This window comes from Onychostruthus taczanowskii, unplaced genomic scaffold (genome assembly GCF_017590055.1).
Source record: "Onychostruthus taczanowskii isolate IOZ18803 unplaced genomic scaffold, ASM1759005v1 scaffold11, whole genome shotgun sequence".
Taxonomy (NCBI): domain Eukaryota; kingdom Metazoa; phylum Chordata; class Aves; order Passeriformes; family Passeridae; genus Onychostruthus; species Onychostruthus taczanowskii.
This window is the reverse complement of record NW_024497629.1, coordinates 3,113,031-3,136,240: the sequence shown is the minus strand read 5'-3', so window position 1 is coordinate 3,136,240 and position 23,210 is coordinate 3,113,031. Positions and strand designations below refer to the sequence as shown.

General features: G+C 38.7%; 1 protein-coding gene across 1 annotated transcript in view; it reads right to left on the bottom strand.

The window, feature by feature from the left end:
• Positions 1–22,958: 22,958 nt before the first annotated feature.
• APOB (apolipoprotein B) overlaps positions 22,959–23,210 on the bottom strand; it is a 34,975-nt gene continuing 34,723 nt past the window's right edge. Inside the window, 1 exon segment of the mRNA XM_041420971.1 lies at positions 22,959–23,209. Within this exon segment, the coding sequence (XP_041276905.1) occupies positions 23,000–23,209 (210 nt within the window). The 3' untranslated portion in view covers positions 22,959–22,999.

Here is a 23,210-nt window from a genome sequence, read left to right as displayed (position 1 = left end):
TGTTCTCTCAGCGTTCTCTGCTGTGCAAGGAGTAGAGTCAAGCCCTTCTAATCTTCCTGAATGTGGCAGAAGCTCCTTTGCTATAGGATTTCCTGCTATGTAATTGAAATGTTTGCCTCAGACGAGGAATTTACTTCCACCAGGCACCAATCTATCCTTACATGCCAGACTGGCAGCTTCCTTTGTTATTTTGAAGAGGCTGGAAATTCTTTCAGGAATTCTTTCAGACCTGTGGGACTAAGCCTACTATTTAGTTACTTTCAATTGTATCTTTGTGGGATATTGAAGGTTGAACAATGCCATTTCAAGAGCCCAATTCTCATTCTTCTTTTCTTCATTATTTCTTACATGCTGCCAAGTCATAATTGTGACCCTCTTGCAGTAGGTGTTCCTTAAACATTTACACAGTCCCTCTCCCAAAGAGCTTGTAATTTAACACAAAGACTTAGTCAAGGCAAGATTAAAGGGGAAAAATTCAGAAGCCAATCACTTGGATGGGGTTGATATACACTATGTGAGGCAGCACCAATTGTTTGCTGAGGTGTTTTCAATTCCTCTTATGAGCTTCTTGCAGACTCCATATGAATGATTAAAATCACCATATTTTTATATATATCCATTTTTTAAAATTTTCTTCTCCCACACAGAATCCATTGGCAGATACTTATGCATACCATAGACAACACATTGAGTTAAATAATATGGATAAATAAACCAAAAATTCAACCTATTGCAAAGAGGTTTCCGTCTAACATCCTGTCAGAAGATTCATTCCCTCCCTTCAGCACACATAATCAGGGCAATCTTGACTGAATGCGCAGGGATCAAACCACCAAATATTTCTTGCTGATGTTTTACAAAAGGTTTATTCTGTCCAAGTTCTGTGACCTCCTTTGGCATCTCCAGTGAAACATGTCAGATCCCAGCTGGCCGAGTTAGACAGGCCATGATGCAGAAGCAAGTGACAGAAGTAATTTTTCAGCCTTTCTCAGAAGAGGTGGCCATGGAGGGCAAGCAGAGACTAGTGGGGTGTGAGGAAATCAATCTTCAAAACTTTTGGAGAAGGCTTGGAGGAGACCTTATTGAGGCCTGCCATTATACAAAGTGGGCTTACAAGAAAGATGGAGGAGATGGTTTACCAAGACCTGTGGTGGCAGGACAAGGGGAAATGGTGTTTAACTGGAAAAGGGTAGGTTTAGATTGGACATAAGGAAGCTGCTTTTTTTAGATTTGATGTTGGTGAGATACTGGAACAGGTTGTCCAGAGAACTTGTGGATGTTCCATTATTGGAAATATTCAAAGCAAAGTGGGATAGGACTTTAAGTAACCTGGTCTAGTGGAAGGTGTCCGTGCTCATGACAGGAGGGTTGGAATAAATGGTTTTTAAAGGTTCCTTCCAACCAGGAGCATCCTGTGATTCTGTTAGCATATCCACATCCAGCATAAATGTTCATCTTGAGGCTCAGTGACCTCAACATCAGCGTGTGATGGACATAGATCACATGGATGTGTGATGGATATGATGCCCAGTGAATCAGTAGGAAGAACACTAAGTTTTGTTGCTACCAGCGTGGTTTATTATCTGAAGGGCAAGACAGTTTTCACCTTCTGGTTTTGGGCTTTCCAAGGTGTGTCTCAAAGGTGTCTGTGGACAATGTCTTGTTGGCAGCCACTGCCAGTCTCAGGGGCTTTGCAGTGCACATTAGAAACCATGTTAGATGTGGGGAGAGACAATTTAACTTCTCATATTTGGGAAATAAGATTTTTACTGTTTCCTTTTCTTTTACTTTTAGAACAAGATAAGTGCTAAGGTTTTTTCTCTATCACCTCATAAACATTAAGTAATTCTCAAAACTGTGCTAGAAGAAACAATTCAGAATTAACATGGGGCAGTAAATAATATAATAAGGTTTTTAATCAAGCCATGCTCATTCCCATCTGTAGAAGACAGAGTAGACAAGCAGAGAGATGGACAAGTAATACCTTAATAGTGACACATTCACAAATGTTCCTAGAAATACAGAAATTGAAAGCGTGTTTTAACTGTGTGCCTTTAAAAATGCTGAAAAGCCTGCTCGCTTCTTGACACCGTATGTCTGTTTTCTGTATTAAAGGGTTCAGAAACATTGTTTATGGATATTGCATGACCATGAATGCCAAAAATAATAATCCTATTAAGTTTAGTCCAAATAGCATGTAATGAGATTCAAAATGATATGTTAAATACACATTCTAATAATGAAACTCAAATTGCTTTACAAATAGCATCGGAGAACATTAGCCTATTTTGATTCTAATAATTACTTGCATCCTGTGTTCCAAATCTATTCAATATGCTTTGTGTAAGAACAAATATTTGTTCTACTAATTGTTCTGCAATTCTCCTGGTTATTTTTAAAAGGCTAAAGGGCTACACAAGACCAGCAGTTGTCTGTTAGAATAAGGTCTGGTTGTTTTTTTTACTTTAATCATCTTACAGAATTTGAAGAAATTAGGTTCTCTAATACCTCTGTCTTTTGTCCAGATTTCAGTTGTCTGTGTTTTGTATACTATCATTAAACCACTTTTCAAGTGAATCTTTGCCAGACTAAACATAATTTTTCCTTGTAGAACATTCCTTCCAAACCACATACAACCACTGTAGCCCTTTCTGGATTGTCCTAAGATGTAGATTGTTGATTTTGAGGCTAGGCATTATTTCTAGTTTACATATTAATTCTTAACTATTAATATATTATGATCGTATCATATCGTCAGTTAAAAAGGAGCTATCGATACATTTTTGACTGCAGAAAAATGTAAACTATCTATAAAGAAACCATATGGTTTAAATGTTTGAAAATATTGTTTTAAATAGAAAGAGAACAACTATGAATGGGAAAGGAGCTCAGCTTTCGTTCACTTCTGGCTTCACAATGAAACAGCCTGGGATCTCAGTGGGTATTAGAAATGGACCAGAATTGTATAAATGCTACTTTATCCACCCCTAGAAATATTTATTCAGGTTTCTCTCCTTAAGTCTTTTACAGATGTGAAGTCGATTAGTCTTCAGTCTCACTGCCACAATCTCAAAGACCCAGTGTGTGGCCTCCAACACATGGAAAGATGACCAATGTGCAAGATGCACAGGGGACTTTTCAGATCTGAAGCCAACAGTCTGAAAAATAAAGTACCCAGGGAAAGTGTGTCTTCTTTCCACTGACAGTGAGATCAGGTTCAGGGAGAAGCTAAACATGCAAGTTAGATATGAAGACAAAGTCAAGCAGACAGAACACCATTGTCTTCATTTTTCACCACAGTGTATTTGTATTTTGCTCTTTTAAAAAGTGCTTTAATTTTGTTTCATACTATCCAAATGGAGAGTATCTGAATACCACTGTTATATCATTGCTTTTTGATAACTTCATCTCTTTCCAATTTCTCTGTGTTCTACTTAAAGAAGTAGAGGAGAGAGGCAGATAGTAAAAATGCCCACTGCAATATCCTGGCCTTAAAAATATCCTGTGTTTGAATGGCAATTCCTTTTTTTCTTAGCTGAGTTGCGTGTAATTCTTTTCACATATATGGAATAGTCCTGGGTATTGAGTACAGCTGGGATTTCTGAATACAAATTCAACCTGACTGCATACCATTGAAATAGAACTCAGTTGCTTGGAGAGTCTATTGGAGAATTCCTTAAGTCTCATTAATCACGTATGTGGTGACACTGGAAGGGGCTCTTTACTTTTTTATTTCTCATTTGTCTCTGATATTCCCTGTTTATTACAAAATCCCTTCCTTTGCTGGATTTATAATGTGGCTATTTTCCAATACAGTTGTATCCTTTCACTCCCAAGCGGAGCCACCCATGTGTGAGAGCTGGGAACCTGGAGCTTTTTTGATGAATATCCTTACTTGCCATAGAGCAAAGAGACCATGACAGACCTTGGAGATGCTTGATGGTGTGGCCCACCAGGAAGATGACAATTACAGATGGAGTTTGCTGATGCTGCTTGCACAATCTGATTCCAGTTCCCTCTGCAGCAGAATGTGTCTGTCCCTCCACTGTTCTCCAAGAAATTTGTCATTTTTAAAAGAAATATGCACATCTAATTAGGAAATTTATTAATTAATCTTATTTGCAGCATAGTTTCTGTATTTTAATATTGATGCTGAGATGAAAATTTGCAAAGATATTTAGGTACCAAGATGTCTTTGAGGCTATGATTGCCTTATGGGTGTCCAGCTACAGATGCCTTAAACAAATCATCTTTCCCATTTCCAATTTTCTCAATCCTTCTCCTGCTCTCTAATTCAGATTCCTTTCTTGATCTGTGCAGTGGTAAATCATGACCACATACTTTGAAGATCAGTTGCTCCAGTCAGCTTTTTACACAAAGGTGAGATGCTCGGTACATGGAATGGATTTGCAGAGGGGTTTCTCCTTGTGTTGGAAGTGTGAAAATTGAAAACACTTCAGAGGTGGCAGTGCATGCTATTGATACTGCACAGTTACAGCTCCAAAACTCCACTTTATTCTATATGCAGACGACAAATTTTCAAGTGCACATGAAAAATGTCACTTTTTTTTGTGTCTAGTGCTCATACCTCATTTGTCCATAGACATGAGAGCTGAGCATGAAACCATAATTTTCTCTTAGGAGGCACCTAAGGTTCTTTTCCTTATAAGCTCATAGCAAACATTATTTGTTTGGAAAAATGTGACCTTTCAGATGAAGAACTATGTAAGGGTATAGGGACCTAGTAGAAGTTGTAGATGTGCAAAAACTTACTAACCTTGGAGCAAGGAAGGACTAAAGAGGAATTTTAGTTCTGTTTTAAAACTTGCACTGACATATGTGGTGCATTTGTAATGTCTAAGCATTACTCATAAAATCACCCACACAAATAAATTTCTAACTGCATTCATGGAGCCTGACACCTTTTCCCTCTCATTCCAAACAATACTTAGGTGGTGTTTCTTCCCCTCATTTGATGTGGCTAATTCTCTTTCTGGTTTTGTGGTAGGAATTTGACATAAAGGGGAGCACCACTGCAGTGATTTCTATTAATTGTCATGTTAAGTAACTTGATGCTAAGAGCTACCATAGGTGTTAACAAAAAATTGCTTCCAGAACATAAATGTGTGCTGCCAGCAGAATTTAACCTCAGGCTGTAAGAGTAACACTGAGACATGAGGAGGCTGAAGTGGAGTTCTGCCAGATTTCCCTGTGCAGATTATGCAGGTGTTTCCCTAAAAAGGAAAAGTCGATAATAGATACTATGGCAATTTATTTCCTCCAAATGATAGCAGAGGCAAGCAGACTTTTTGGCATGAGTTTTGACCAGGAAATAATTATGATCTCCTCAGTATTACTTAAATACATTTTTTATAGAAAGCATAAGGAAATTTATATTAAAATATATCATGTGTCAAAATCCCTGTATTTGATAAATGAAAAATGTTGGTGGCTGTTCCCATAATGCTTTTTGAATTATAAATATGGGGAAGAATCAAGAAAATGGAAAAGAGAAATACTTCAAAATGAAAACATTTGAAATAGAGAAGTTTTTTTTTTTGTTTTTTTTTTTTTTTTTAGCAGCTCTACTTGGCAATTTCAGGAAGAGTTTGTTAAAACTTAAACTGCTGACTCTGCACACTGGGGTGGAAGATTACCTTCTACTGCCTCAGTTGTCAGGGTCAGTCCAAATAGGTAATAGATTGTCCCACCATGTCCAATGTTACAGCAGCTTCATTTCCAAAGACACCAGCTGAAGTCACACCTTGGTAGAGAGCAGAAGAGTGACCTGTCGGGTGGCTTCTTCTCTTATTTGTAATGGTATAAATGAGCTAAAAGCAATGGAGGCCTGATTCAGAAATGGTAGAAAGTGGGAGCTGGGCTTCTAGATTTGACCCTCCCCAAAAACCCATAATATTAATAACAGAACCAGATGACTCAAAGTTGCTAAATTCAGATGCTAAGGGATTCAGTAAAACACACATCCAGCACTTTGCAATGACAAGCACTCACTCCTGGAGAGACAGACCCACAGGGTGATATTTGAGCACAGGGTAAAACAGGTGAGATCGGCAGCTGAGTGACCCAGGTGAGTGTAGATGTTAACTACATCTGGCTGAAGTTAAACTTCACTCAGTGCACCCAGCCACTCAGCTGCCACACAGACACAACAGACCCCTCAGTCCACTCAGGTTGCTTTATTGAGCAGGCAGGATGCAGTTCAAACCCCACTGTAGTTGCTGAGAAGGCTCCCGGGTATTTGTGAGCTATAGGATGAGGCATGCAGACATGGTTTGCTTTGGGAAGCAGCATTATTGCGTGAAGGTATCCTGGAGTGAAACAGCTTGGAAAAAAACAGTCTCACAGCAGTGATGTTTGAGTGGGATCTTCCTTTGCACATTCTCATCTATTTCCCTCCCCACCCTGCCATATATGTACTGTAAAATACAACTGAACTCAGCGTTGAAAGCTTAGGAATATTGTGAGAAACATTATTCTTGGAACAACATATGTATGCATTGAGGGATGACAATGACTGTGCTCCAGTGTAGGGTGGTTAAGGGGGTTCCAACCACATTTAGATTAAGGCCACATTTAACCTCAGCCCATGAACTTGATGAGCATTTTATTCCTGTTTGCCAAAACTAAAAGCTGAAATGGAGGACAACAGAGGGAAAAGAGGGAAATCAGCACATTTACAATGTTAATCTATGTGAGATATTAATGAATAAGGTTAAAAATGGAGGGGCTTCATTAGCAAAAAACATAGACTGAATATTGATTAATGTTTGCTATAAATGCAAACACAGTTTAACAGCATTTTGAAATGGGAAATCTGCAAACCAAAAGCAGGCCTGGAGCTCCTGTCTGTGTCTACGTTTCATCCTGTCATGGGACAATAAATGTGTATCAAAGTCAAGGCATAAACTCTGCTAATTCTTCAGTATAACTTTTTCACATCACTTGGCAACTGCCCATTTAACTGAAAACTGCTTTAGGAATATGCTAACAAGGAGATTTAAAGGTCTTTATAAGATCAACATATCTCTCTCCCATATACACTCTGAGAAAAAGCGTAACTAGTAAACAGAGCCGTAAATCCTTCTCAGTTTTTGAATTAAAATTTTAGCTTTATTAATATAGCAATTTTTCCTCTTCAAAATAGAATAGAAATAGTACAAAAAGTAAGATAATTTTATTTTGTTACAAAAAAATCTGTTGAGTTCTTTCAGATGTTTTAATTTCTTAAAAAGGAAATTGATTATGAATGGTACTGTCAAAACTTGCTTATTAAAAATTTTTCAATGCAATTGTAAAATCAAAAATGTTTTTCATGCAAAAATGTTGGCCAACTATAACAATGCAATATTTGAACAATACCTCTTTTAAAAAGAGCAATGCCACTCATGGTAATCAGTCAGTCACTGATATTCCTTGCTGCCTCTTGTTTTGCAGTGTGGCATAGGAAAGTGACTATTAAAATTCAGCTGATAGCCTAGAATGATTCCTGTGTTTTATGTGAAGGGTTGCAGAAAAAGAGAGCTTTGATGCTGCTACGAAACATTTAGCTTGGACTATATCAAGAGAGGTAACTTCAAGAACTAAAAAATAAAACTCTTAGGCTCTGCTGAAATGCTTTTTTTCCTCCAATTTCCTTCACAAAATGGAGTGGAGAGTTTGAGCCACGCACAAGTCCAGTGAAAAGATACTTTTCAGCTATAAGAACCAGCTTGTTGCCAATTTCCGTCAAAATAATTCCCCAGGTTAAATCCTGGTGCTATTGAAGTCATTGTCCAAATGCTCATTGGCTCATTGGTGAGGGGAGATCAGGATTTGTCCTGTTCAATTCATTAGTGATGGTATGAACCCCAAGTAGTATTACGCTTCCTTTAAAGAAAGAGAAGCTCCTACTTACTCTTTATATACTAACGTTATTTCTCTCACGTTTATTGTGTTACTCTCCTTAATTTGGTGCCATGCTGGGTCCCTGTGGGATGCCACTCAAACATTATGTCAATGTTCTCAAAATTGAACTCCACTGCTTTATTTTACAAATGGCTTCTAGCAGATGTGTGGCACACTTTATGAACTTAAGTACCCATTAGTTGAAAATTTCATTAGTTTGGGGGAAAGGGATCAGTTTCATCAATAGATCTGGTATGGGTGGACCCTTTGTGTCAACCTGACCCATATCAAAACGGATTATTGTTGTAAGTGAGACAAGTGACCTAATGTTCTGCCTATTATGCACACATGATCTATAACCTTTTAAAATACTAGTGTGGGAAAGGAGCACACTTCAGTGCGTCCCCAAACCATGGATTCCTAACAGGTGGCAGTCCCTCTCTTAGCAACGTTTGACATGGGCTGTCTGCGCCAGCATATGAATTATCAGGGGGTACAGTTTCCAACCAGGTAACCAGGGGGAAAGTGGGATGGAGAATGAAACCAGAATAATGAACGGCCAAGCAGAAGTTTTAATGAGTGCAGCTGGTGGGCCTGGGTCTGTAGTGCCATCGTCTGACTGACCAGTGCATTTCAGCTGAAGTGTTCAGCGTGCTGCCTGGATCTGTCAGGCTAATAAAGCCCCAGAGGTAAGGCTGGCTGTCATTGCAGCAGGAACATATGGTACATTTTACTCCACAGTTTTAATGTTTTGATGCTGTTTGTTCTTTGAATGATGGCAGCAGTAGTTTCCAATGCATTCCCTTGACCTTGTTTTGGAAACCATTTTAGGGCCAACTTGAAAGTCCATGCAAAAATATTTGGCGGGACCACACACTGAAAGGTGCACTATATAACCCTTTGGCTGCTTTGTGCAGCAGCTCTCACACCTGCCTTGAACTGATTGACCTTCTGAAGAGGAAAAAGTAAACCTGTCTGGAAGCGATGAATCATAGAATCATTGAGGTTGGAAAAGACCTTTAAGATCATTGAGCCCAACCATCAATCTGACACTGCCAAGTCCACCACTAAACATGTCCCTAAGTGCCGCATCTAAATATCTTTTAAATACCTCCAAGGATCATGACTCAGCCACTTGCCTGGGCAGTCTGTTCCAGGGCTTGACAACCATTTCCATGAAGAAATCTTTTCCAAATAGCCAAACTAATTGTCTCCTGATGCAACTCGAAGCCATTTCCTCTTGGCCATTGCTTGTTATTTGGGAGAGCAGACTGACCCCTAACTGGCTACAACCTCCTTTCAGGGACTTGCAGAGAGCAGTAAGGTCTCCCCTGAGCCTCCTTTTCTCCAGGCTAAACACCCCCAGCTTCCTCAGCAGCTCCTTATACGATTTGTGCTTCAGATCCTTTGCCAGCTCCTGCACCTTTAGGATCTCCCTGTTTCAGAATACCCAATCTTCCTGCACTTCTTTGCCCTTCAGGACTGCCTGCTGTTGCAGAGAAGGTTGCAGAGCTCACTTCTCCTGAGCTCTGCACACTGGGGTGGAAAGCAAGAGTTAGGCTGGACAAACTGCCCTGTCTGGGATGACCCACTTAAGTGCCATCCTCAGGACAGCCACTTCCCTGCCATATACTCAATACCAGAACGCTGGTGATGTGATTAGAGGTGTGAGAAAACCAGGAAGGCACCAGCTGGGGTAAATTGGAGTGATCTGTTGGAGTCTTTGACCTGATTTGCAGCCAGTTACTCCCAGAAATGTCTGGGCAGCTCACAGACAGAATCTGCCAGACACAACTGATGTGGAAAAAAGTCTTGTTTTCAAAGTTTTGAATTTGGGAGACAAAGGGAAGGTTGGTTGTGCTCAGTGTTTGTAGAAAGAAAATTTGTCATGGAGCCATTTGCTCATCTTCAGTGATAGAGAAAAAAAAAGTGGAACAAGACAATTCCCCCTGTTGATAATTAAAATCAAAGGCAAAATATAGAATCAGTAGATTCCAAAATCAAAGGAACTGAGATGGGCAAATTAGATTTCCTAGTTTAGTGGTGGCTTCCTTTTTCCTTCTGCCAGCTTTGATTGATTCTCAAAGTTTGGGGTTTTGTCATTCATTTGAACAGATAGAGGTTGTTTAGCTGCTGCAGACCTGACAGATATGCACTTATTCCTCTAGGAGACACAGGTTAGGTACAGAAAAAAATGGCTGAGAAAATCAGAAGAATGGACTATGTGCCTTGGCCAGCATACTCCCAGATTCTAAGTGGTTGTGGGACACTTATTTCAGTTTTAGTTGCTCATGCTTGTTTCTCATCTCTGAAATTTAGGTCTAGTTTCCTCCTACAGAAAGTGTTCTCAGGTAGGCTGAAGAAAATTTTATGTGAGAATTCTTATACAGTGTCACATCACCATAAATCATGTTCTGAAACAAACCCATGCTAATATTATAATGTTTAATCTTCTGTCTAGTGTTGAACAGACAAAGAATTTATAAATATTTAATTCCAATCACTGCTTCTGCTGAAAAGCTGAGGTCCTCCCTCTCTCAAGTCAGTAGGGAAACGGGCAGTTGCTTCTTCAGCTCAGGTTCATTGCAGTAATTTCAGTATATTTTGCTGGAAAGTGCTTTCTCACAGCCAGGTCTCCCGTGATACTAATACGAAGTGTACACTATATTCTTTCCCTGTTTCCTCTAGAGCCTAATATATCCTTTGCAGCACTTTCAGCTTGAAATGAAGTGTATGACCTAAAGTCTATAGAATAACATGAATCACTGTACAATAATTTATAGGGTCACCTCGTAATTACTATTGAGTATAACATGACTCCGTTTATTGGAACATATACAGGAGAAAGGTTATTTTTGAAATTTTTCTTATTTATTCAAGCCAACATTACTCCGGATTTGAATGGATTTATTGACACCACATTAAAAGTAATCATTGTCAAAACAACTGGGATAAAAAAAAATTAAAAGGTAGAAATTTCCTGTTCCCGAATCCTTCTTGCAGAGAGGTGGGGAGCAATCTATGCCCCATGGCTTTTCTGTGACAGGTGATTTTTTTTCATATCTAAAGAACTGAAATCTACTCAAGGATTGGTAATAAGAATGGACTAACTGAATGATAACAAAGCATGTTGCATGGTAGTGTTCCAAAAAAATAATGTTTTATTTGGAAAGAAAGCAGATTAAAGCAAGGAGAAGCCAATGATTTAAAGGAGGAGAGTTATGTTTTGGGCTTGTTTTGCAGATTTTCAGGTTTCTGCACTTACTATCCCTAAGTTATAATCCCCCATGACTTTGTCCATGGGAAAGGACAGGGAGCGGTAGAAAGGGAAGTGTGCTAAAACCAGTGGTGCCCTTGGTAGTAAATGGAAAAATCTTCAGGCAATTCCAGAAGTAGTGTTGCACAAAAAGTCTACCTTTGGCACATGTTTGTGGGACCAGAACCAGAGACCTTGCTGAATTTTACCAAAATTTGATGGGTTAAAAAGCACCAAGGCTTTTTACACCACAGGGGTGTCCATAGAGGCTTGACAACCAGAGAACATCAAAGCCAGTGCAATAAATATAACTGCTGTGTTCAGAAGCCCAGCTTGTTGCTCCTCTGGTATTTAGGATCTCTTAACACCATCACACATTCCAGATGTGCAGTCCAGGTTGTGCCAGTTCTGAACGTATGCTTGGCTTGACCAAACATGGAGGGTTTTATTCCAAGTAGAGATGTATTCATTTGCGGTCATCAAAAAATGTATATTTATGGAGGGAATTTTGGGCGCTGTATGCCAACACACCAATTAAGAGTGTGTAGAGTGAAGAGGTACTGTCAGGCTGCATATGTTTCAAATATATAAATTCAAAGACCAAAATACTTAGAGGCAGCAGATGGATTAGTGACACATTCAGAAAACTATGGGTACACATATTCTGGTAAATTAAGCAGTGTCAAGTCACAGGCACAGGCACTGGGATTTACTCATCCACACTCTTCTATTGTAAGAACAATCCTTGGTGTGATTTTGGCCTAGATCAACTAACAAACTCCCAAAAAATTCCTAGGTATGGCTTGTGAGTTAGTTCAGGCCAGGGACTATTGCCAGCAGGCAACATGCAGGCAGCTGTCCTGTGCTAGAGGTTAAGAAAGTTTAATATTATGGATGCGTCAGATTGTTCCAGATGGCTCAGTGGCCCTGACACTATTTAGTTTACTAATATAGATTTAACCTTTAGGTTTTTATACTCATCCACTTGGACCTGTGACTCACGCACACCAAACAAGCAGCTGTGGTGATTTAAGATGTTATTGCACCTGAGCTCTTTGTTACTGGCTCTTGCTGGAGGCTGCTGACCCCACTGTAGAGCTGCCAAAAGTAATGTACTTCAAGTGTTTCAGGACCAGTGAAGGTCAAGCCACCATGTGAGGTCTGTACATGTACTGAATATGGGGAAAAGATCTGTTTAAGATTCTTTCCCCACGCCTTGAATCCATGTATTTATAGAGCCCAACGTAAGGCCAGAGCTCTCACTGGTGCTGTTGCTGTCTCACTCCTCAGCGCAGGATGCCCTTAATCATGAGTGACCTTTTGGATAATGACCCTGTCCTAGAACCACTATTTGGCTTTCATGGGCTGCACTGCTTTTCGTGAATCTGTGTTTTTCTCTGTTTTTTCCTGAATCTGTCCTTCCCCTGTCCTGACTTGTGCAAGAGTTTTGCACCCTAAAATCTATTATATTTTCCCTATATGCAATCACTCCTACCTTTAGAGACAAATTAGCTTTATAGATAATTAGTTGAAAGACATTAGTTTGATGTCTGTTCAGTTGTTCCAGGTAGGTTTATTGTGAATAGAGCTTCCAGGAGGAAGCTCTATTCACAATAAACCTACCTGGAACAACTGAACAGGAGGACTGTGGTAGGGTACAGAGATGCAAGGTGGTGTATGGCTATGAGGAACTATCCCCTGCTGGTAGCACTACAATGATGGTACCAGCTGGGACTATGCCTCTGCCTGAAGGGCAAAGAAGTGCAGGAAGATTGGGTATTCTGAAACAGGGAGATCCTAAAGGTGCAGGAGCTGGCAAAGGATCTGAAGCACAAATCGTATAAGGAGCTGCTGAGGAAGCTGGGGGTGTTTAGTCTGGAGAAAAGGAGGCTCAGGGGAGACCTTATTGCTCTCTGCAAGTCCCTGAAAGGAGGTTGTAGCCAGTTAGGGGTCAGTCTGTTCTCCCAAATAACAAGCAATGGTCAAGAGGAAATGGCTTCAATTTGCATCAGGAGACATTTAGTTTGGCTATTTGGAAAAAAATTTCTTCATGGTTGTCAAGCCCTGGAACAGACTGCCCAGGCAAGTGGCTGAGTCATGATCCTTGGAGGTATTTAAAAGATATTTAGATGCGGCACTTAGGGACATGTTTAGTGGTGGACTTGGCAGTGTCAGATTGATGGTTGGGCTCAATGATCTTAAAGGTCAAGCCCACTTGCCAATGAAGGGCAAAATATGGAGAAATCCACCATGGCTTCCTACCAGACACTTCTGGGGCTATATGTGAACAGACATGAAAAGGGCATAAAAAACTTTAAATAGAAGAGACTGAAGAAATTACAGTCCTCTGGAAAAGGTTCACGGCCTCTGGTGTACACAGAGCAGTGCTACAGACACTCTTAGGAAGATATGCATGTCTGCATGAATGGTCTTTTTTTGTGTGTTATTTCTCTGAGTGGAAACCGTCTCAAGAAAATTTTACTTGACAACCTGATAGCAAAAGGCAAACTCAGTAGTAAAAATAATTGGACATAGGCTTTTTGTCTTGGTCAGTGTCTCCTTGTTTTCCTACAGTGCTTCTTTGGCTGGAGAAACACAGAGCAATAAATGTAATTTAAAAGGCATCCTTGACATTTGTGAGGTTCTTACCATCACAGTACATGCCATTCTTGCCCTCCAAAATATGTAGGGAAAGTGTGGTCATCTCAGAGAGAGCATAAGAACAGCTGCTGGATAATGGTTCTTCTAATCACAAGTGCATTCTAATAACAAATAAATTCTACTACTTCTTATTTTAAGCCAAGTTTATGTGTTTATTTTAAGAACAAAATCTCAAATGCAAAAAGTGTCAGAGTTGGTCTAGCTAAAAAAATTGTAGTAGTCCCATCTCTCCCTTCCCCAGAAGAAAAAGGAATTGTTATCTGGTTGACTGCAAGAGCAACATTTTTAGATTAATCTCAAAAGGCATCTAATGAGTAAGAGGAATGTATTACGTCAAAACAAAAGATCACATTTACTGGCCCATCTTTCCACCAAAACAATTTCTACATGTGTTGAAGGTAAACAACAGCAGCAGAGCAGGGATTCTATGACTACTAAATGTTGTGGCATTTTTCTGTGACTAGAAATGTTAGTGAGAAACAGTTCACTTACATTACACTGAATAACTTTGGGAGCACAAGAATTGCTGAAGCCATGTTTGATATACATTTGTGTTGCATGGTTGAATGTGAGTCCCACTGGAAGATTTTCCTGTGTAGGACATTCATAATTAAGCTTTTCTTTGAGAAATCTCTGTCATTTAATGGGTGTGAATTTGCAGCCTTTCAATGGTTTTGGGAGGCAAATCCCAAAAAGAGTTTAGATCTTATGAAATAGAATAACACAGAGTGTAAAGTACCTCTTGTGATCATCTGATCCGTTCCTCTATACAATGTAGGACTAACTTGGAAGTTATGTGGAATTTTGAAGTCAGATGAAGTTGTTTGTGAATGTTCCCATCTGAATTCTGAACATGTCCAAAGAAGAACATTCCACAACCTCTCCTGGATCTATGCTAGTGTTTGATTATTCCCAGGGCAATTTTTTTTTTTTATACTTCATATGGCTTTTAGTTATTGCTTTTTGTCTTTCTGCTCTGAGAAGATCTTGACTGTCTTCTCTATAACCATGCAACAGGTCATGGAAAACAGAAATAATGTGTCTCCTCAGTCTTTTCCTCTTAAGACTCAGCAAACCCATCCATCTACCACTTGTTTGCATGCTGTGCACTCCAGCCCCCTGAGCAGGCTGCTGGCCACTGCTGAACTCACTCTGGTATTTCCATGGTTCTCTTGCTCTGGGGATCCCCAAACCAGACACAGTAATCCAGATGTGGGCTCACAAATGCCAAAGAGAGAAGGATCTCTTCACAGACCTGCTAGCTACAACTTCCCAGTATGTGGTTGGCCTTCTTGGGCAAATGACCATACTGCTGACTCCTGTTCAACTTCTTGTCACAAGGATACTACAGAAAGGTAGATATAACATCTAAATGCATATATTAGACATTGCACATTACATATTATATCTATATATATCCTAAATTTTATGCTCCCCAAAGGAACAAAGTGGGCTTAAAATGTTCTCTTGCAACCTTATCCAGAGCGGAACAAATGGGCTATCTGCTAACTACATTATGGTGGATATCAAAAATCACTATGGGAGTACTCGACTTCAGAAACACAGACTGGCTGCAAACCAGACTCAGAACAGAAGTGGGGGTAAAGAAGCAGCTGAGCTTAGCATCAGACTTTCTAATATGTGCTGACTTTTCAGTATCAATCTTTGCAGGCTATGCTTCTCTACTTTAAGCACTTTTTTTAGTTACAATTATTTGGTTTTTTAATGGGAAAAAAAAAAGGAATGTAATTTTATTAAATAAATCATTTTCCCCCTGTAATGTCAACTAGTTTTCATGCCTTGCTAAACATTAAACCAGACGAAATGGGACTTGGTTACATACAGTTAAGTAGCACACTCTTTGTGCACGGTAAATGAGATTACTATTTGTTATTTTTAAACAAATGTTCACCCGTAAAAAGAAATATCTCTATTAGACAGAAAAGTGACTTCACAAAGGTGCATTATGTGGCAGCCAAAAACTGAAATGGGCGGCGGATTATTTCCAAAGTTAAAAGTTTATGGTGAAACCACGATATAAATTAACTGCTAGCAGCCGTTGAGTCCATTCCTCGGATCATTTATCTGTATGAGAGTGTTATATGTTTGATGCCTGGTATGTATGATGGTTTTGGGGTGGACTAGAGTGTTTCTGAGTGATTTAGCACATGAAATCAACTCCAAGTTTCTAAAACAATAAACATGATGATGGGAGAGAGAAGTCAATATCTCTGTCTTGATTTCTTGTTGTCATTACAGTGTGTCTATCTACTTCACGGTCTTCAGCACTATGAGATTTACCAGACTATCTCCAGGTCATGAGTTAGTTTCATTCTGACAACTCCATTGAAAAGCAGAAAAGTATAATTCCCATTTTACTCATGGGAAACTAATATATGAGAAAATGAGGTGGATGAATGATGCAGTGGATAAAAAACTTGCCTAGGAACTGAACCCAAACACAGAAAGTGGGTTATTAAAACTTGAACCCATCACTTCAATGGGTAAGACATTTTAAGGGAAGTCAGGAATGGGGTATACATCAAGAAGATTTGTAAAAAGCAAAAAGATAGTGATGTTCAGTGGAAACCTGAAGAGGGATGACACAGAGTGCAGATGACACACATACACATGGCCACAAAGAAGTTACCAGGTCATTACCGGGCTAGCAAAATAACAACAAAATTTTTCTTTTAAAAAAGTGTGTTTCTAAAAGGATTGGAAAATTTAAGCTCAAATCTTTTGGAGGAGGAACTAACCATTGTTGAATAAGATCAAATGTATCACTTTATAAAACTGTGCAATGTTTTCATCAGCACATTTCAGCTGAAATGTAGTGCAAAAAAAAAAAAATAAAAAAAAAGGAAATCTGCCTCCCTGCAGGACTCCAAAACTATAACTTTCTGATTCTGTGTTTAAACAAAAATTGAAGTTTTGGAAGATGAACCTGGTGGAACACCCACCACTGGTGAAACTTCTGGATTAATGGGTCCTGAGTGGGAAGAGCTACATCAGCTCACTGCTGATGGGAAGGCTTGGATGGCTCAATGTGCTGAAATGAAGGGGATGACCTAAGGATTAAGGATTAACTTTAGGCTTTTAACTTGACAGTAATGTACATAGTACATGTGTGTGTGTTTGCATAGACGTTTGCACATATAGACAGATGTGTCTGAGAGAGAGACGTTGTGGGGTTTGTACTGCTGGAATATGGGCTATGTGTGAGAGATGTGTGTTCCTTCAGATTTGGCTGGTTTTCTGTTCTTCAGCTTTAAAATAAAATGCTTTTGCATAACTGTCCATATTGTTTGCAAGTAGTTATAAGCCAGTCATTTCCATAGAGAAAAACAAAGGTTTATTAAATAAACATAGTAACAACAGAGAAAGAGCATTATGGAGATACAAACAGCCTGCTAAAAATGGGAAATGTGTGTGCAAAGTGTCATGCAACACAGATGTGAGAGCTTTTTATTTTTTTTATCCAGCTTCTCTTTGAGAACATTCAAAGGTAGTAATCTTGAAATAAATTAAATTTACACCTATGCTGAACTTTGGAGACAGTGATACCACCTTTCCATTTTTTTTCCTTTTTAGCAGAATAATATGATGGAGTCTCAATGGGATTATGAAGTGTAAAGGAGTGTGCATATACCTGGGAAATGGGGAGTTTCTGGCTAAATGCAGGAGTTTGATCTGGTGGCCTTAGTGTAGGGGCCTAATAGCACCTTGTAACTGGCTTTGGATCTTCTCTTCCAGCCAGGAGAACCACTAATTTAAAACTTAAGAGTATTACAGGTATTAGAAGGAAAGAAACAAATAACCTTTCAGAGTGACTGGTTGGCGCAGTGTGGGGCTGTTTATGAGACCGGTGACAAAACAACATGTTAGCAGATAAAGAGATTTCTGAGGGTTTCAGTGCAAAAACCTTCCACAGGTGAAACCAACCAAGAGAGCTACAATTACCACTGCTTTTGGAGCAGTGGTAGAGCTGAATACAAAGACATCCATAAAATACTTTCTACAGAAAACAGTTCTGACAAAAAGCAGTATCAAGTTTTTTAGAAATAAAGTTCTGTAGTCATTAAAAATACTACAGCAAAATAACAAGTTAACAAGTATGTTAACAATTTTCCTCTAACTGGCACCAACGTTGGAATACATCTTGAATGTGGCAGAAGTAGTGGTAGCAGGGAAAACATGGGGAAAGGAAAGTATGATACGGAGGCTAAGTGTTTCCTTTCCATCCTTAGTCAAAGCTGCATAGAAACCAGAGCAGAATATTATCCCTGTAAGAATAACCAAGTTGCCCAGAAACCCAGGAGTCACCAGCCTCTTCAGTAGCATAATAGAAGTGGCAGGCAACACTTAAAAAGTTGTAGGTCTGATACTTTCCCTATGCATGGCCTTAATTAAGACCATCTTTACTCATCCCAGTGGTCTCCTCTAAGTATCTAACCATGCCATTTTTCTAGTAGATAAAATATTTTAGTGAATATTTTAGTTCTTCATGCTCTCTCTGCTGCGCATTTGGTTCACTCCTTGCTTCATACCAAGTCCCAGGTCCCCCAGGCACCTATGCTTCATATGGCTTTTGGATCACTCTTAGAGGAAACTTGGACACTTGAACAGAGAGTTGTTCCAAGTCTTATTTCCTATATGCTATATAATGTTTGAGCTAGTTCGTATCACTTGTTCAGAGACTAGATCTTGCTCCTTGAGTCCCAAAGGCAGTATAGATTAATAGATTTATCCATAAATTCAAGATTGTTTTAAACATGTCCCCTTGAATTCATTTGCTGGGAAATCAATGTGAGGCTATAACTTGTGGTAGGTCTCTGCTTACAGCAAATACCTCGCAGATTTTTCACAACAGATGCATGGTATAGGCATTTGACCTTTGTTACTTCCCCAAGTTTGTGGTGGATCTGCTACTCATGTACTTGATCCTCTCACTCTGACAACACTCAGCTTAGCAGAGGACCCTTCTTCAGCCACTCTGAGAAGATGTGCATCTTATTCTTCTAACAGCTACCACAGTCATGCTGTCAGAATATGAATGGTAATAATCATGACATCAATTCCTGCATATTGGGAAAACCTCTGTGGTTTAGTATGGCAGAAGTATTCACATGAAAAGCATAGAAGAGGAAAGATGCAGAACCAGCTGAGAAGGCTTCAATTGCTAGAAAGCTTCAGGGAATTTTAGGTGCCTCATGGCTGCAATCAGAATGAGGATGCGTTTACATGCAGGGATACCCTGAAAATTTCTGTCTATGTATAATGATATATTACAATAATGATGCAAATTGCTCGTAAACCATTTACCAAAGGGTAGGTGAAGTGTTAGAGATGGCAACCTAGAGCCATATCAATTTAGTCACAAGAGAATCACAAAGTAACTCAAGTTGTAGGGGACTTTGGGAGGTCTCTACAATCTACTTCTCTAAACAGAGGCAAGCTTTAAATCAGATTGTGTTGCTCCAGAATTTGCCCAGTTGGGTCTTGCAAACATCAACACAAATTTTTATTCTGTAAGGTCCCAGATTCCCTTAACGCCTTGAATGGATAATGAAATGAGGGAAAGGGTGATGAGATGTATGTGTATATTTCCATGTCTAAGGCCTGGACCAGAACCTAGAATTCTTGGCCCTGACAGACTTTCTCTGTGATACTAAGTAACACTGGGTAAAAAAATTGTAAAGAAGCTCTGGTTAATGTTGTACAGGCAAGCTTCATTCTGATCTGACTCAAATTTGTTAGTGATTAATTTTCTTGTCTGCATGTTTTTTCAGTGGTATTTTTGTGTAGATTTTAATAGATAATAATATAGCTTTGTCCTACAGGATCCCAGAGTGCTTCTCAAGTTATACACCTAACTGGCCAAAGCCTACTCCTGCTAAGGCCAACAGACATTTTGCTATTGATTTCATTTGGGCCAGGATTTGGCTGTGTAGAAATGGAATATGAGCAATTCTGTATGTCCGCATGGACTTCAATAAATTCTGGTTTCCCACCTGGGCAGTAAATCTGCCAGCAGAAGAGTAGTACAAATTTTTGTGTCACTTACTGAACAACTAAATATTTTAATATAAATTTTGAAAGGTATCAGTAGGCCATAATGGCAGTTGCTCTAAAAGTATCAATAGCACAGTTTAGAGCCAGAGGTGGAAGATGGTGTGTGTGGATGTGGATAAGTGTGTAGAATCTCTGGATATGCAGCAAACTGTGCATGTACTTTCAAATCACTTAATAAAAAACCAGCTCTAGATGGTTGCATAATCTAAAATTCTGGAACATTTTTGCTGTCCTACGTCTGCAAAAGTTTTTCATTTAGGAACACACACGTTTCTTGTCAATGTTATTTCTACACTCACTTAGTTAGAGCAGGGCATATTGTTCTCTCAATTTCTTGTTAAAATGTTTCACGTAATTAAACTTTTACAACCAGTTCTGCTCTATGTCTGATACCTGCTGTAAATTATAAAGAAAAACCCCTCTGGCATTTATGAGAATTCAGATGATGAAGACTAGAGAAAGAGAAAAGAAAAGAAAGAAGCAGTGTCACTGAGCCCCAGATAGTTGCTGATTCCCTGCTATCTCCCACACAATTTGATTTAATGAAATAAAATATTTCCTGGTATATAAACTAGACTGAAAAGAAGCCAAAATAGAACTAATAATATTACAAATTATTATATTGCAAACATTTCATAAGTTGCAACACAATTTGAATAATTGTGGTTTTGTCTATATTTCTGTAGCTTACTACATGGGAAATAAGGCTAACATTTTCTAAGTTCTGAAAGAAAACAGCAACAACAACCAAACAACAGGAAAACGAATGGAAATTAAAGTGACACCTGGTTGTATGTGCTTGTGTCACATGTGATGCACACACGCAAACATAAACAACCTCTTCTTGTGTCAAAATATTGCCTGAGTTTCAAAGGGGTGCTTCAGATGACCTCTCTGGTGTGGAGATTTACAAAACAGTTAAGTTCCAGTAAGATCAATTTTGAGAGCAGTGTTCTGCTTCCAGGCCCTCCCCAGACCAACTGTGGGATGACTGCAAGATGGCACATCGATTACAGGATGGAGAGCTTTAATCGAGTTGGCGGCAATGCTGCTCTGAGACTTGGAAATCTCCTCTAACCTCTAACCACAGTTTAGTGTGCAAACTATTGTGTTTGCTCTTGGGAAGCTTCACTCTTGCCAATAAGAGCCAGTATTTATACTATTTGGCATATTTATTATTCAGTTAACCCATTCCTTATAAATAAATCCTTTTTTAGCATTTAAAATCCTTCCAAGAACAATGGATGATGGACAGAAATAAATAGACATGAGGGGGAAAACAAAAGGAAAAAAATCTTTAAATCACTCTTCTCCCATAACTGGTATAATTTATTCTATTGTCCTTTGTTTCACGGGGTTGTTTGTCATGATGAAGGGAAGCAACAATCAGTCAGTGTCCGAGAAATCTGGTTGTGCTTAAACATTTGTGAAATTCAGGGAAATGAGTTGTGCAATCTGACATCCAATAAAGATCAGGTGACCCATAGCCTTCGGTTTCCTTGTGAATGAAGGTGAAAGGGCTCTGCAGCCAACATCTTTTTTACTGGGATGCTCAGTAGAACATGTAAACAGGGATTTTTATACCTTTGGTTCCCCTGGGCAGGGCAACATATACAGATTAGTTCTATTCAGAATCAAAACATATTTTATATTTCACAGGGGACTATTCTGCCTCTTATTCTGAGAATGTTTGCTGTAATTGTGATATTTGAAAGTTCTGAAGAGAAATGGATTTACCTTACTTTCTAAGAGACAACCACTTGCTGACAGCTAGATAGGTATGTGTATAATAACATGCTTGTGAGATTCTGATTTCTGGGTTAAAGATAATAATCTGATAAGTATCTGATAAGAATCATTATCTGATAAAAATCATTACTGGTGAAGTTACTCAGGTAATAATATTATCTATCAATAGGGATATCAAAGTCTGTGTGTTCCATTGCTTCATGTATGTACTCCATCACACCATGGAATGAAAACAGATTTTCTGTTTTCCCATTAATGAACAAGCAAGAACCATATTACAGAGTGAACTGATTGTATCAAAACAGACATGTGCACAAACTTTCTAGTGTTGTTTGTCAAAAAGTTTATTCTCAAAGAGGCAACATTATTACAGCCCGAGCATGCATTTCTCTAGGAATGTCTATATAGTACACCACTGCAGCTCAACATATTTTCCACTTAAAAACAGTCTTATTATGTGAGGGACTTCTTCAACATCTTAAATTAATTTTTTAAACTGAGAATTAATTTAAATGGTCTAGGCTTCTGCCTAAGAGGGGAAAACTTTTTGACTGTCACATACACAGTAATGTCCATGAAACTTTGACACTTGACTAAACTCATAGTAAGTAAAACATAGACAATTTAAAGTGAAACCAGAAATATCATGGGGAAACAGGTGAGAAAACCCTGTATTTCTGAAATATAAATTAGCCAGTAGAAAGAAAACTCATATAAAATTCTTGGTATAGCTGTCTGAAAACTGACACAGGTATAAACTAATTCTTATTTAAAAAACCTTTGTATTATTATCTGCAATTTTCCAGGAGTCAGATTTCTACATATGTTCATATTTCTATGTTAATTTTCAATTTTGATGCCATTTTCAGAATTTATAATTTTTTTTAATTCATGTTTTTATAGTCTTTTCTTTACTTATCTATGAAGGTATCCCTATGTTGGGATGTGTTTCAAAGTCTTCCTTCAACTGGCTTATGAATGTGACCTTTATCTTAAAACCTGTTTATCCTATGTATTCCATAGCTTTTGTGACTATTTACAATATGCATTGCACATTATTAACTTGATCCAACATATTGTGAAATTACAGAAAAAACTTCCCATTGACCTTGAAAATTGTTGGATTAAGCCTTATGCTCCAAGTAAAAGTAGTTGTAATGAATGACACAAAAATGTAATAAAGAACTCATTTATTGGCTTATTAAGCTTATTAAAACAACCTATTGTAGATTATCAAGTTTTCATTTACAAATTCAGATTCAAACATATATACCTGAAGCTCCAGTATACTGATTGCTGTTATATTTAAATACATTTTGGTAGAAACATCTTACTTCTCTTCTACATGCCCATTCAGGTGTTCATGTGCTGCTGAATATTTTCCATAATCTCCTGAGGACTCTTTTGCTCAGTGTCAAGTTGTTCATTAGTGAAGTGTTGCATTTCTTTCCATTTCTTGGAGCCTTTCTCAATGCCTTGCTGAATCAGTATGTGTGTCATTTCCACTTTATTCCTGAGTGCCTGTCTGCTTTTTTGGGGCATTTGGTAAATGGACTGCCAGTCA